This window comes from Oryza brachyantha, chromosome 8, assembly GCF_000231095.2.
Source record: "Oryza brachyantha chromosome 8, ObraRS2, whole genome shotgun sequence".
Taxonomy (NCBI): Eukaryota; Viridiplantae; Streptophyta; class Magnoliopsida; order Poales; family Poaceae; genus Oryza; species Oryza brachyantha.
The window spans coordinates 1937807-1953611 of NC_023170.2; the positions used below are offsets into that span (position 1 = coordinate 1937807).

The 15805-nt window shown below is 42.2% G+C and overlaps 3 protein-coding genes and 1 pseudogene across 3 annotated transcripts; 1 reads left to right on the top strand and 3 right to left on the bottom strand.

The window, feature by feature from the left end:
* Positions 1-1514: 1514 nt before the first annotated feature.
* On the bottom strand, positions 1515-3494 carry LOC102718945 (annotated as a pseudogene).
* A 276-nt stretch (positions 3495-3770) lies between these two features.
* LOC102711087 lies at positions 3771-6416 on the bottom strand. The gene is made up of 4 exons (XM_006659052.3): positions 6104-6416; positions 5857-5969; positions 4848-5017; positions 3771-4479 (listed from the first exon to the last, which is right to left on the bottom strand). The coding sequence occupies exons 1-4, from the start codon at positions 6186-6188 to the stop codon at positions 4035-4037; spliced, it is 813 nt and encodes a 270-aa protein (XP_006659115.2). The 5' UTR covers positions 6189-6416; the 3' UTR covers positions 3771-4034.
* A 1424-nt stretch (positions 6417-7840) lies between these two features.
* Positions 7841-10323, bottom strand: LOC102711367 (protein ENHANCED DISEASE RESISTANCE 2-like). The gene is made up of 3 exons (XM_006659053.3): positions 10117-10323; positions 8532-9698; positions 7841-8274 (listed from the first exon to the last, which is right to left on the bottom strand). Coding segments are annotated over exons 2-3 (1164 nt in total). The 5' UTR covers positions 9695-9698; positions 10117-10323; the 3' UTR covers positions 7841-8273.
* A 1395-nt stretch (positions 10324-11718) lies between these two features.
* LOC102711639 (sphingoid long-chain bases kinase 1-like) lies at positions 11719-15525 on the top strand. The gene is made up of 8 exons (XM_006659054.3): positions 11719-12042; positions 12419-12787; positions 12982-13075; positions 13165-13202; positions 13329-13475; positions 13855-13954; positions 14627-15054; positions 15246-15525. The coding sequence occupies exons 1-8, from the start codon at positions 12034-12036 to the stop codon at positions 15399-15401; spliced, it is 1341 nt and encodes a 446-aa protein (XP_006659117.1). The 5' UTR covers positions 11719-12033; the 3' UTR covers positions 15402-15525.
* The last annotated feature ends 280 nt before the right edge of the window (positions 15526-15805 follow it).

Genomic DNA, 15805 nt, shown 5'->3' on the forward strand with positions numbered 1-15805 from the left:
AATGAGTGGGATTTGGCGTTGGAATCAACAAGGTTGAAAAGTAAATTTACTTGTCTATAAGTCAAACGTGAACATTAATTTATTAATTTGTAGATAACTACAGCACGGATTTTAAAATACAGAGTGTGTAAGAGTGTGTATGATATGTGAAACCATATATTAATGTTTTATAGGTAACTATCGTATGAATTAACTATTAGATTAACTATAGAACATTAATACATGGTCCCACGTATCGTACACATATTAGTAGCTCACTTCTCTTTTCTCTTAACTCTTTAAAATATATTTATAATTGGTTTATAGCTGATATTGTACCGCTCTAGACGGGGAAAAGAAAGTTTGGTTATATGTCATGATCACGAGTCACGACACACTTAAATGCTGAATACTTTAATTTCTATCAATCCATTCACATTAATGAACTTAATGGAATTTTGCTAAATCAGAGAAGATACATGTATTCGTGGAGAGGAAGAGTTAGATAAGAGTAAGGCTCAAATAATGTAATTTGTTCGATCTTCAAGTTTTGGCTAAGTTTTTGAATGAATTTATAAGGATTAAGGAGACAAATATAGGACTTAAGGCTGGCTGCCGTAGGCTTGGTTCTATCATTGCTTGTACAGGTGTACTTATTCAACATAGGCCGCGTTCGCCCCGTTGTCATAAGTTAATTAACCCCTCTTTTTCATGCGCACGCTTTCTGAACTGCTAAATGGTGTATTTTTATAAAAAATTTCTATAGAAAATTGTTTTAAAAATCATATTAATCTATTTTATATTTTTAATAATTAATCAATCATATACTAATCTATTACTATGTTTTTCGTGTCGGATAAGTTAACTTATCGTTTCAACAACCGAACGCTGCCATAGGAAGATTAGATAGATAGTACTTCCTACGTTTTTTAGTTTAGAGAAGACTTTGGTTTTAGCCTATCTCATATATATTTATATAAAATTATAAAGACCAAAATGATCTCCACTTTCTTAGTCTTTCATGAATTTTTCTCTATTATTCAAATATCAATACATTTATCTCTTATTTTACCAAGCTCTGGCATAATAATTGCTTAGAAAATAAAGTCATATGACAACAAGGAAAGCTAAGGAGAGAGTATTTTTAGAATAATAAAGTTAGTAATGGGTGGTGTTCACATCTCTCGTAGGAAGAGATTCTAGATGAACAGCATGATTTGCAAAAGGACCCTTCAAAGATGCGTAAATCACAGAAAGGTGCTGAAACTATGCAAAGGATTGGAATATAACATTAAAAAAAACAATCCAGTCCATACCCTTCTCCTTTTGTTTTAGTGATCAATAATATGAAGCCGACGGTACGATGAATCACACAAACGAGGCTGATTGCAACGGTGACCAAAGCCATGAGGCAACAATAATGACGACGGGAACGATAACATATATAGCATCAAACCACATTTCTAATAGGAGTTTTTAAAGCAGCCTTGACAAACAAGTAAAACTTAGTCAAACCTTAAAAATGCTCCTTCAAAAACAATTGATGTTTAGCTCCTTCAAAGACAATGATAAACATCAAGAACTCGTCGGAATATTTGAACGGTCACCACAACCTCATTGTCTTGGAGGAAAAAGACCTCCAACCCTAGAGCAAATATGGTGCACATGCACTAGTGAAGAACTCCACAGACTCTATCGAGTTATGGAGTGAGATCCTCTAACATGGTAACATAGTCACTGATGGTGAAGTCATATCCTATAACTTGTCAAACCATCTGCATTATCAAGATATATTTCCCTCCCCGACGCTGCCTCCACTACCCGGCGCTCAACGAATTTCGATTTAGAGAGCTAGGACGAAAAGTTTTTTTTTTAGATGCTCTCAGAATTTAAGTTAGTTACCAAAACTAACGTCAAATAACTAAATTTTGATTTGGAGAATAGTGTGGCATGGCATGGCAACGGCACGGAGCGGCCGCCGCATCACGACGGAGATCTCCTGCTTCTCGGCGAAGTTCACCGCCTCGCCGGCGACGTCGCGCCACTCGAACGCCGCCACCAGGTTGGCCACCAGGCACTCCAGGTGGAGCAGCGCCAGCGCGACGCCCGGGCACGCCCTCCGCCCGGCGCCGAACGGCATCATCTTGATCTCCCTGCCGCCGGTGAGGTCGACGTCCGCGCCCTCGCCGCCGGGGAGGAACCGCTCGGGGCGGAACCTCGCCGCGTCAGGCCACACCGCCTCGTCGAGGGCCATGTCGGCCACCGTGAAGTTCACCGTGGCGTGACGAGGCACGTGGAAGCCGTCGATCAGCGCCGCCGCCGCGTCGTCGTCGTCGTCGGTCACCGCCGCGTGCGGCCGCACGAAGTGGCCCGGCGGGTGCAGCCGGAGCGCCTCCAGCACGACGGCTCTCAGGTACGGCATCCTACAGGTGCTCTTCTTGGACGCCTCCCGCGCCGACGCCGACGACGGCGCGTATCTCCTGCCGGAGCTTCGCTTGGATCTCCGGGCGCGCCACGAGGTTCGCCATGATCCACTGCGCCACCGCCGCCGTTGACTCGGTGCCGGCGACGAAGAACTCGGCGCACAAGCTCGCCATCTCGCCCTCGGTGAGGTTGCGGCCGCCGTTCTCGGGGATCCGGAGGGTGAGGAGCGAGTCGACGTAGGAGGCAGCAACGCCTTCTTCGCCGGCGACGCCGTGGCGGTGTCGCGCTTCGCGTGCTCGTATCAGAGGGATGTAAAGCTCCTCCTGCCGGCGGCGGAGGGACAGCATCTGCCTCCACCGGCGCCGGAACACGAGCTTGGTGACCGCCGGGTACATGCCGAGCGCCTGGAACCCCAGAGCCGACGTCGAGAACTCCCGCTGCACCGCCATGACCGACTCCACGACGCCGTCGTCGAGCCCCTCGCCGAAGCACATGGCGACGGCCACGTCGAACACCGCACGGTGGAGAAGCTCCTCGATGACGACCACCGCATCGCCCGCCCCGTCTCCGCCGCCGCGCATTTGCCGCGTGACGCCTTCGATGAGCCCGTCCACGGCACGCCGGCGAGCACCGGCGTACCGGAGGACGCACGACGGGTGGAGGACCTTGCCGGTGAGGTTGCGCCGGAGCACGCTCCAGAGCGGGCCATACGCGCCGGAGGTGATGTTCCGCTGGCCGCTGGAGAATACGCGGGCCGCGACGTTGGCCGGCGGCCTGCCGGCGAACGCCGCGCCGCACTGCACCAGCGGGCGGTGCGCCACGGCGCGGTCGGCGACGATGATCGCCGGCCGGGACGGGAGGGGGTAGAGGGTGAACACCGGCCCGTACCAGCGCCGGGCGGCGCGGATGATCGGCTTGACGGCGAAGTTCGACCGCCCGAGGAAGAGGAGCGGGCCGATGATGACGGTCACCGCCGACGAGCCAGGTGGGAGCCGCGGCGGCGCGGCGAGCTTTCCGGTGACCGCCCGGAGCAGGAGGTGCAGGGCAAGGCACAAGGTGAAGGATAGCAGGTAGTATAGCCAATCCTCCATGGCTGAAGCTGAGTTAGTCAGGAGCTGAGCAGCTTGAGTAATTAGTGGAGCAACTGGGTGATTAGCAATTAATTAGTTGAGGATTAAGAAAACAGCTGGAAGCTCCAGACATGCAGAATTATTGATCTGCAATAAGTCTGGACGGAACACATCACATGTGCTCTGAAGATATTGCTGCAAAGGTTACTGTGCTACAAGTCCTAGAACTCGACAGATATTTGATTTGGCTGATGATAATGGGTGCATCAAGGATATTCATTTGGTCTGAATATGAAGAAACATGGGGAAAAATGCATGGTCTATTGTTCAGACTGTTTTACCGTACACTGATGATCTCTTTGCCCTGGCAATAAATAAACCAATGGCAAACAGCATATGACATTTGCCCAACAGGCAGATAAATTATATACCTCATGATTACAAGCTCTGCCTCATTAGTAGCTACCATGTGAAAGGTTTGGAAATGTATCAAGCAGGAATGTAGGACACAGCATGGTCTGGTGTGCTCTACCATACTAGGTTGCAACAGTTGGAATCACCTCATTCTTTATTATCATCAGCTTCTTCAGACTGTCTAAGCCATTCTTGCAATTTGAGTTCTTGTTCTTCCTTGAACTTGTTATAAGTCTCCGCAGTTCTGGAAATATCAGTCGAAGAGAAGCTCTCATTTGTAGTAGCTGTATTATTATCTAACAGCTGGCTTGAAACAGGAAGATCATCCTTTCCTGCATCAGACGGTGTTGATGCACCATGCCCACCAACTTGTGAGGATCCAGGAGCTGCAGATGACACTGACTCCTCGCTAATGTCGTCTTTCATTGTGAAATCAGGCTGTGACCATCTGAGAGTGGATGCCTTTTGCTTTGCAGTGTTGAACATGGAAGAAAAATAATTCCGGCTGCTACCTCCGTTGGTTGTGTCCAAATCTTCCCATGTTCCCGCACTTTTCACTGATTGGAACCCCCAGCTGGGGTTCTGGATTAACCTGAATGTAGTTATTCTTCATCAAAACCAATGATAGAAAATGTATTATGATGCACAGAAATAATAAAATATGGCAAGGGACTAAGATGATCCAGACGGTTGTAGAATGGTTTGTTAGTGTACAAGCTATAAGAAAGCTTGAGCATTATTGGAAAGAACAACTGAAAGCAAGCAGTAAGAGGCTTGAACTTTACCTAACTAAGTATGTGACATGTTCGGCTGTCATGCTTCATACTTAATAAAAGAAAATACAAAAGGTAACTCTTTTTTAAAGAATGGAAGGAATGAAGTCATTGAGTAAACCAATGTACCAAACAAACAACAACATGGAAATATAGGCAACATTTTCAAGATTGGTAGAAGACAAACCCCCTCTTTGGTTGGTTCTTTGACATTATCTTTAGAGATTTATTTATGTCCTTGATCATATCATCAGCAATTGGAAGTCCAAACTCTGCCATGGACCTCACTGCACAGATAGAGTCCTCTATATCTTCAGTATGCAATGTAACCTCATGAATCTTTTCTGCAACCTTTCCCTGATGAGGGAAACAGAGGTCACATTAGAATCTCACAAAATCATAAGTATATCATTAGCAGATAGCTTTGATTCTTCCTTATAAGTGGTAACCACTGAGAGAAACGAATAAAGCTGTTAAACAGCTGAAATTAGCAGGCATCAACTTATTTTCAAACTTAAAATTGCTAGAAGGAAATGGAATATTACAGCACAGAATGCCAAAAGAAAAACTGAATGGTTAATAACAAGCCTTGTCACTTGTGAACAAGGTTTCAGGCATACTGTGCTCAGCTTTTCTTCCATGTTTTTGTTACAACAGGTTGCCTTTGTGTTTTTACTGTTGTAAGATATGTTGCTAAAAAACCAGTTTCATACATATGATAGGTCCTGGGATCCGGACCCAACTCTTGACGGAAAACAAATAAAAGTCAAATTTTAGATGCTGAACTGGTTTACTCCACACCAGGGTCTGCAACTTCTGCCAATGCCAAGTAATCCGAATATTTATTGGCTCTAGACTTGTTATCATGTTAGAAGGTCTACGAAGTGGTCCATCAAAATTCTGAAATAAGCCCTATACTACGAGAGTTTGAACGCACAAAAGTTGACAACTTTATAAATCTGACTCTAAATGCTTACAATTGTGTATGCAACAAATCATCTGGATTTACTTTAAGATGGAACTAACGAGCTGTTACAATAGGTATGGTTAGGAAGTGTTAAAGTGTTATTTCTCTAATTTTATATCAATCAAGCATCGGTGAATTCCATAGCATACCAATCAGTAAATTACAATTTTAATCCCAACGCACATACTTGGATAAAATTGAGGATAAAAAGGATACAAAGGTCCTGAACCTTGACGTCGAGAAGAAGGGGCATGGACGCCTGGGCGTGCTGCTGGACGAAGTAGAGCCCGACGGAGGGCTCGTTGGCGACGTACTTGATCATCTCGTCCACCCCGTCCTTCACTGCAAATCCCCACACAGAAGACAAAACACGGAATCAGATCGCAACGCAACGGTACGCGAGGTGCTCGACGGAATTCCTCCAAAGAAGCAGGAGCGGAGAAACAAGCCAAGGCCGGCAGGCCGGGGGTCGTTACCGCAGAGGAAGCCGTCGGCCGGTGATAGGAGCAAAGGCGACGCGGCGGCGGCGGAGGAGGAGGAGGAGGAGGTGCTGCGCTGCATGTCCGCGTCCGCCGCAGAGCGCGGCGGGCGACCATCACGGAATCCCCGCCGCCTCCGGACACCAGGAGCTCGGATTCCCCGCCGCCGCCGCCGCCGCCGCCGGTGACACGAGGAGGAGGAGATGAGAATTCGAGCAAGGGAGGAGGAGAAATCGAAATCGAGCGAACGCGACGACGAGAAGAGGACGAGCAGGTAGCTGGGGTGGGTTCAGAGTCTTCAGAATTTAGATGAAGAAGAAGGGTGGGGATTTACTTATATTAGGTTTAAATTATGGCCCTGTTTAGTTTCTAAAAATTTTTAGGAGAAAAGTCACATAGGATATTTGACGGAATGTCGGAAGGAGTTTTTAGACACGAATGAAAAAACGAATTTCACAACTTAGCTGAAAACCACGAGACGAATCTTTTGAGCCTAATTAAGCTATCATTAGCACATGTGGGTTACTATCGCACTTATGGCTAATCTTGAACTAATTAGGCTCAAAAGATTCGTCTCACGATTTTCTCCTAACTATATAGTTAGTTTTTTTGATTCATCTATGTTTAATGTTTTATTTAGATGTCTAAAAATTTGATATGATATTTTTGAGAAAACTTTTTGGGAACTAAACAAGACCTACGTAACTTTGCCCTAGCAATAGTAGGAAACATAATAACATATCCACCCTCTATCCGCTTCGAAAAGTAATTTAGTTACAAATATTTTATCAATTTTGGCTGATACTTACGTGAGTTTTAGTAGTTAATATTTATATATAGAAGGACTGCAGGATGGACGAGAGGAATTAGTGAGCGAGCGCGGCGTACTCCGTCTCAGTCAGCGCTGCCTCTCCTATGCGTCCACACACAGTGGCGGATCTACCCTTAGCCCCTCTACGCCATTGAAGCCCCTCTTTAGCCCCCGCAACAAAATTTTTAGTATTATTGAAGAAAAGGATGGGCTAGAAACAATTCTCTCTCGTTCAGCCCCGCCTAACATTTTTTTCTAGATCTGCCACTACACACACGCTACTCCATCCACGCGTTGCTCATCGGCATCGTCTCTACGCTGCTCCCAGGCACCGCTCCTTCGTGCTGCCCCGCACACCGACGCCGATCTCTGCCGCATGGACTCCGTCCTAACCTCGTCGTGCGGCGCCGATGATACTAGTTGATATCGTATGGTGCCAGATGATATTAAGTAGGATAATTTGGTTCGTAATTTATTCCGTCGACGGTTCCACATTGGTTCTATCGTAGTTCATAATATCTTCAAATAGCTATAATAAAATCCGACTATCTAAAACCGGTTAATTGCTTTAAGATTATTGGCCTCATCTTTTCGCTCTGTTTTTGTTTATAAGCCAATATTTAAATTTTTAATTTTAAAATTGATTTTGGGGGTTTTTCATGTATTTTATTTTTCGGTTTTTATTTACAGATTGCTAAGATATATATATAATTCATAAATTATTTTTTGTTTACAAATATATCATTTTTCTTTTCTGTATGAAAAAGCTAAATGATAACCCTGTAAATCTAACAACCTAATTAAGCTTTCTCTGTCTATTCACAGAAATTTCTGGACTTGAAACAGATGCCCAATTTTGTAATTTATCTGAACGGATCAGAAGCTCTCACCATCAGGTCCTGATGTGCTGTCAGTTTACATCACCAACTTTAGCATCAGCGCCACCGAGCAAACGCCAGCATGATAGCTCATTTTGATTAATAGTTTTCATCTTTTGTTCAGAATCAAATGCTTCACTCTTGGACACCCATGCATATCCACATTTGATTCCATGAAACATTCCCATTAGTTTGTAAACTATTTTGTCAAGAAGAGAATGGGACACACATACCAATTTCTGCATTTGAATGTAATTCGGTTTTATGTACAGAGTGATGGAGTATACATAATTTTTACAACAAATGTGAGGGCACACAAGCCCCAGCCAGGGTCATGATAACATGAAGAATAGCTACCTGAGCCTGACCATCGTTTGAATGAATTGCAACACGATGCGGAACTAATATATTAACCCCAACTATTGAATATATGACAGTGTAGCTGCGTCAAGCTTCACAAGTAGGAGATTCAAGAATATCTGCAAAGGATTAGCACCGTATATCATTATATCCCTAAACATGAGACAAATGTCAATCTACAGCTCTCTAAAATGTAACTCAAATAACAGCAACAAAGAGAAGTGGTTAATCATTGAGTAACCTCACCAATATAGTATAGAAATTAGAATTGGTTAACTGTTAATAATTAGTTAAGATTTTTCATTCTATTGGAACTGTTTCAGCACGCATCATATTTGCAGGACATGTGCTTATAACTGAGCACAATTGTACTTACCATTTAGTGTTTTCATCAGCATCTCCTTTGTGTGAACTCCCATTAGTATCCTCTTCGGTATCTTCTTCGTGAAAACTCCCAGTAGCACTCTCGTACCCATCTTCTTGGAACAAATTCGCAGCAGTTTTCTCATTCGCATCTTCTTTGTGCAAACTCCCTGTGGTATTGTCGTCCAAATCTTCCTTGTGTAAGCTCCTAGTAGTATTACCATCCACATCATCTTTGTTCAAATTCCTTGTAGTATTCTCATCCACATCTTCTCTATGTAAACTCCCATTAGTGCTTTGTGAACTAGAGGATGGCTCTCTAGCATTTCCAGGATTGTGTAACATATTAGAGAAACCCTGCCACAATCTTGCAGGCAGAAAAGGGGCACTTTCTTGTTGCTCTTCAGATGGCACTTCGTAAACACCAGCTGAGCCCGGATTTAACTCGGCGAACCTTACAGCTCCAAGAATTCTCTCAGGGAGCTCTGATTCAGCCTGACCCTCGATAAGGAATGCTAAATCTACCGTAAGCGTCTGCACGGAACCGAATGCTAAATGAACAATTGCATTTGCAACAATAGAAGATCCTACATCCACATCAATTTCAATGAAGTTTGATCCCTGAATATACTTGCACGAAAGAGCCCTGCCCAATATGCATATAGCCTGTTCGCCCACAGCTGTTCGAACAATCCAAGGTCCCTTAACTATGTTCGCTATCAATTTAAGCCTAGATTTCCGGAAAGTCTCATCCCCTTTCAAGAATTGATCCACAAGTGAACCTTCCGGCACAGGCTCCAGTGACACAAAGTAGAATATAGCACTGTAATTATCCTTACTGGGAAGTTGCAGGTTGAAAGCCCAGACAAAAGGCTGATTGCCATGCGAAACCTCGCCGTCGATGGCTTTCCTCACGCGATGATTCTTGTTATTTAGGACCTCGCATATCTTTCCCGGGCTTTTCATCCAATCGAATCCGAGAGGCTTTAGAAGATACTCACCACCTGGTATCTTCACCTTGGTTGTAAGGTATTCAGGGCCTCTGACCATGAATGTGTCCCCAGGGGGAGTAGCCCAGCCATTAGGGCAGTTGTCAGGCTCAAGAAATGGAACTGCTCCTCCTGACTTGACATCCTCTATCCACTGATGCTGAACCTCACCATTGGAACAATCCATCAATCTACACAGAAAGTTTGTGATCAAAGAAACCAAACTGATCATCAGTACAGTGCAGAGATACCAAAAGATGTCTAGATGCGCTCCAAGGAGAGATATACAGCTGCCTACTGCAGATGCAAGCAAGAACAGGACACAAAAGAAGAGATTTTGCCACAAGGCGCAAAACCCATGTGCCCCGGTTCTCCAATCGTACACGCCGCAAAATCGAATTAGCTGCACTTACCACCAAAAAGGCTCGATCTTGAGAGATCGAAGCAAGAGCAGCTCGGGGCGCACACACTCGAAAACAAACAAAACACTACAACAAGATGCCCGCGAATCAAAATTAGAAGCACCAGTAGTGAAACACCGCGATTTCAGCAACCACGCCCTCTCCGGGAATGCTCCGGAAACCGCATCCAGCCAAGAAGACAGCTCACCTGGATTAGGATAGGGAGGAGGAGGGTGCCTCGAGCGAGCTGGCCGCGGATGAGGACGAAGAGGGGGAGAGCGTTCCGGGAGGGAGGTGGGGATCGGGTCTGGATGTTTCTTGGCGTCGCGCTTTGCCTTTGCTTGCTCGCCTCACCCTCGGTTGCTGCTCCGGCGAAGGAAGGAAGGAAGCAACAAGGAAGAGGACGAAGGATTAGCGTGTGATGATGATTCATGATTGGCATTACGGAAGAATTAATCGATTTATATTAATATATTTTATATAGATAAATATTGATTATCATTTACATAAATTATAGAGGTATTATAACGTGAAACGGACATAAGGACATTTGTAATGCAAGACACTAGTTATAATTCTTTCATATTATCAAGAAACTAATAGTATATATCACTTTTATAATGCAAACATGGCTTATTCATGTAAAATTTAATGCTATATCTCATTATGTCTTTGTACAAATTATGGTTTATTTCTTTTTATTTATTTAATCACTTATCATATCATCTTCTATTAAATATCTATTAAATATGACAACTCATTTAATTCTATAATACTATCTAGCCATTGCACCGTAAATATCCTACTACTCCCTTCGGTTAAAAATATTTATCGTCTGAGAAAAGACCGGTCATTATTTTAAAATTACGATAAGCAATTTTACGTTAAATAAATTTATAAAATCATGGTATTCAAAGAATCCATGAGTAAAGCTATGTATATCGTGTTTGTATTCAAACTAAATATTTAATAAATAATCAATTAGGAGAATTTTAGAAAATTAATTAAATCTTATCTTTATGATAAATGTTTTTGACCGGAGATACGAGGTTTTTTTTTCTGTCACCTCTTACTTAGAATTTTTATTAGGTGAGAAGCCGTCTATATTACCGCTTCACGCTTACGTTAGCGAGTTAAATGTTATGTTCATTTTTTCATTATTCTGCTTGTGTCTTTACAGAATACGACGCACTATTTGTTTATTTACCATGTTGAATTTTATAACTGATCAAGGTGCCCATGTTTTAGTTTATTACGGGAGCGAGTGAAACGATATATTTCTAAATAAAAAAATTATATACATATTCTTAACGATTTAAAAACTGAGGCTAGAAATAAACTATAATGAAAACTGTAAAAATAACTCTAAAATTTAAGATTAAAAACTTCAATTGTGGCTAAGCATAAGCCAAAATTTGAATTTTAAAATTTTGATAATTTTTCACCAAAATTTATTTTTCAACATTGGCTCATAGATCACTAAAAATATGTATACAAAAATTATTTTCATAAATTATTTTTTATTTACAGATATGTCATTTGACTTTTTCTATAATAAAAATCTCAAACAGTCACCCCCAAATTCACTGTACTACCAGCGAAGATTTTTGAAGGAATCCTGTTAGTTGTTACTCTCATTTTTAAGCTTGAACAGGAGCACGGGTATTTCAAAATACTTTACCCACCCATAACTTCACAAATATTTAGTCTATAAAATAAAAAATTGGTATGTGCATATTTCCAATCCTAAAATGTATGGTTATAAATCACCCTTCAACTCAACTCAAGGTCAGGTTTTGAATTAAAAAAAAAAAAAGAAAATCTCTGATCATAACTTCTAAAATATCCACCCTCACGCGGTCTACGCCGCGCAATCGCCACCACGCCGCCAGCCGCCGCCGCCTCCACGCCGGAGCGCGCCATCCTGCCCCCCGGGCGTCGCCCTCCTCGAGCGGCTGCGGCGGTCGGCTTCGGAATCCGCCCCGCCGCCGCTTGCTTGCTTGCCTTCTTCCCCCCCGAGTGCCACCACTGCTCTTTAAAAGAGGTTTTTTTTTTTCCTCATTTGGGGGGTCGACGGAGCGCCGGCGAGGTCGTCCACCGTTGTACCTGCGTCGACCACTCGGAGATGAAGCAGGTCAGTATCAACCGAGAAAATGAAAGAAAAAAAGAAAGAAAAACTGAACCGCCGCTCAGGCTTGGGCGGATAGGAGATCCATTCGGTTGATTTGGTCTCTTTCCCTCGAATCAGCACATCGAATTAACCCCTATCAGTTCATGGTTAATCTTTAGGATGGTATGCACCAGTGCTGTCTTAGTTTACTGACTTCATCATGATTATTAACTAGTCTGAAGTATCAACTGTTGGTTGGTTGAGGCCCCTGCCTTGCAACCAGCTTGATGCTCTTTGAGAATAATTATTGCTGTACTACTCAAAGAGAGAGTTGGATTCACTGGATTGTATGTTTGTTGTTTCGTGCTCGTATTTTGTGATCAGCTGATCATTATTGCAGGTATACTGTAGTGCTCTAAATAAATGTTTGGCCTACAATCCATGCCTCTCAAGAAACTACTGTCAAAGTTCTCGTACGGTGAAGTTGCAAAGATCACAAGTTGGCCGGATACTTTTACCTCGCAAACTGAGGAAATCTACGCCGTGGCACACCAACTTCACTGAGAGGCAGATTGCAACACGTTGTTCCTCTGACCTTAGTACCTCCTGCAGAGAAGAAGTGCCAAACTATCTACCAGTTACTGTTTTGCAAGATCAATCATATGCAAGACAAGGAGTCTTTCGCAAAGTTCTTGTCATCTTGAATCCTAATTCTGGATTTCGCAGCTCTCGTGAAGTTTTCTACCAGAAAGTGCAACCGACATTGGAGGTAGATGTTCCTGTTACACTCGAAAAAGAACCCTCTTATTTCAAGTGCAAACTGAAAACATTAATTTCTTTGAAACCCACTGGAAAGCATCATAATAGTTCATAATACACATATGTTACATATAAGGAGAATACATTTAGAACATCTATTGTGTTATTTATATATTTTTGCATTTGAATTTTGATTTGATGCAGCTTTCAGGCTTTATTATGCAAGTTGTTGAAACGGCGTATGCTGGTCATGCACATGCTCTTGCTTCTATTGTTGATCTCAGCACATGTCCCGATGGTAATATCATTTTTTTTATCTTTATTTGCAGTTTGTACTGTTCCTTTCTATTAAACTATTTGATTCACTATTATTTTCATCATTTATAGGTATCATATGTGTTGGAGGTGATGGAATTGTAAATGAGGTTATCTCCTTTCCTATCCTTCTTTCTTTCCATAATCTGATCAGCTACTCTGGCAGCTTATTTTATTTTATTGCGCTAGCTGTTGTTTATTTGCATTTAATTACATGTTATGTATAATTTGTACAGGTTTTGAATGGTCTACTTGGTAGAGACGATTTGGAAGAGGCTATTCAACTGCCAATTGGGATAATTCCAGCCGGTTCTGAGAACTCGTTAGTGTGGACTGTTCTTGGTACCAGAGATCCTGTTTCTGCTGCAACTACTTTAGCCAAGGTAAATTGGTAATGTTATTTTCAAATGTCCGCACGTTATGTAATAATGTAAGGCCATTAATGGAATAAATTTGATCACATTGTGCAAATCACAGAGGGTATACTTTAACCATGTGCATTTTATTTTAATCGGTTTTGGACAATCCAGTTATGTCATTGCATATTTTGGCAGCAAAATGTCCGGCATGACATTTACTATATTTTTCTTTATTTCTTACCTTTTATTATCCATTTTTATTCTTCTGAGCATGTACACCATTGATTTTCGAGTTAGAACGTTTACAATTTGCAAAGTTCAATATAAAAATATTCTATATGTTCAAACTTTCCTACTGGATTTTTCATTTGCTACCTCATAGGAAACAAATTTCATTCTGTAGGGTGGTCTCACACCAATAGATGTGTTTTCTGTCAAACGGATCCAAGCTGGAATCACACATTTTGGTTTGACAGCTTCCTACTATGGTTTTGTGGCTGATGGTAAGTCTTCATTCTTCTGCACAAGTGCACATGTAATTCGTGATACATTTGAATTTCATGCCTTCATTCTATTTTAGATAACTCAATCATTCAGGTGATGTTACTCTATGTAAGAAACGAGATAGACAATCGTATGCAAGATAGGCCTAAATGTAGCTTATGCTTGTAAGAAAGGAAGTGACTTACAAATGGGTAATTTGGTAGCCATATGATATGTCAAAAGGTAAAAATAGTGAATACTGGATTACAAAGAGATGAAAGGCTATTCTTGTCCGAGGAATTGAAATGCCCCTTGAAGCACTTCTGCTCTAGGGACTTATCACTTTATAGTTTTGATGAGGCGTTCAAACAGAACAATACATCGCTAAAACAAATTATTGCTAAAAAGCGTCAGAATGATACCACAGTTCTCACTTATGCCAATTTATATTACTATATGTAGCTATTTCCTAATTACTTCATGATTTGAAAATATAGTCCACATCCACAATTTCATATTTTCATGTTGGGTCTGAATTTTCTTCTAAGTAATGGTTTCTCTATATACTCTTCTAAGTAATGGTTTCTCTATATACTGTAGTCCCGTACATTTTTTAACTAACATATTCTGATGTTATATTCTATATACCTTTTTAACTAACTTATAGCTTCAAATGTTTCTTTTCTTCCCAGTTCTGCAACTATCTGAAAAATTCCGTCTGCACCTTGGCCCCTTCCGATATATCATTGCTGGTGTTCTTAAATTTCTATCATTACCTCAATACAGTTTTGAGGTCGACTATCTCCCTTTATCACCCAGGAGAAATCGCAAATTACTACCAGTGAATGAAAAGTGTAATGATCATCTTTCTGCTGATAGCAGTGCTGAAGATAACTGGGTTACTAGGAAAGGAGAATTTCTTGGCATTTTTGTGTGCAATCATTTCTGCAAGCCTGCACAGGGATTACTCTCACCAGTTATCGCGCCAAAAGCTCAGCACAATGACGGCAGTCTAGACTTGATTCTTGTCCGTGGAAGTGGAAGACTCAGATTATTTTGCTTCTTTATTGCGTATCAGTTTTGCTGGCATCTTCTTCTACCTTATGTGGAATATGTCAAGGTATTAGATGTCCCCCCATCTTTTTTCGATTTATCTATTGTGAGCCTGTTCCAGGAACCCGGGTTTCCCTTGAGTCTTGAACCTTGTTAGTTGCATCCGCCACAAGAGTCAATCTAACGTCAGGCTATCATTTTAAATCACAAACTCTAGCAATCTTTGATACCCAAATATGCAAATATTGTCTGCTGCAGGTAAAACATGTTAAGGTCAGGCCAATTGGCAATACCCACAACGGGTGTGGCGTTGACGGTGAGCTTCTTCATGGAGAAGGTCAAGTAGAATGGCAGTGCTCATTGCTCCCAGCTCAAGGCAGATTGCTTGGTCGGAATCCCAGCACTTCTGAGTAGATTTCTAACTACCAAGGCCAGAATATTAGCGTCCTATTGAGAACACTTAACACTGCACTGTGCGAGTTAAATTACACAGAAAGCAGAGAAATGATGCATAGTTAAATGTTTCTTTCTGCCGTTATTTCACCTATTCTTTTGTGAAGTTGTAAATGAGAGGAAATTCTGGGTTTGGCAGCTTCTGCCCCGCCCCCCCCCCCCCCCCACTGTTTGCCAAGTGTATATTCTAAATAGAAAAGAAAAGGAGCAATCCTGATTTTCCATGGAAGCACATTGCAAATGTGGTTTTAAGCTTCCACCTGGTTATTTTGCGGATGCGTCATGCATGCATGAGATTTGAGTTTGTTATTAAAGTGTGTAGTGATGTATGCTGTCACAAAAATGTTGTAGCATTTATAGTAGTC

Coding starts and splice junctions, on each gene's coding strand:
- LOC102711087 (XM_006659052.3), bottom strand. CDS start 6,188: ATGCAGCGCAGCACCTCCTCCTCCTCCTCCTCCGCCGCCGCCGCGTCG. Junction 5,018..5,856: donor CCCTTCTTCTCGACGTCAAG/GTTCAGGACCTT, acceptor TTCCCTCATCAG/GGAAAGGTTGCAGAAAAGAT. Junction 4,480..4,847: donor AAGAACCAACCAAAGAGGGG/GTTTGTCTTCTA, acceptor AACTACATTCAG/GTTAATCCAGAACCCCAGCT.
- LOC102711367 (XM_006659053.3), bottom strand. CDS start 9,694: ATGGATTGTTCCAATGGTGAGGTTCAGCATCAGTGGATAGAGGATGTC.
- LOC102711639 (XM_006659054.3), top strand. Junction 13,203..13,328: donor GTGATGGAATTGTAAATGAG/GTTATCTCCTTT, acceptor TAATTTGTACAG/GTTTTGAATGGTCTACTTGG. Junction 13,476..13,854: donor CTGCAACTACTTTAGCCAAG/GTAAATTGGTAA, acceptor TTCATTCTGTAG/GGTGGTCTCACACCAATAGA.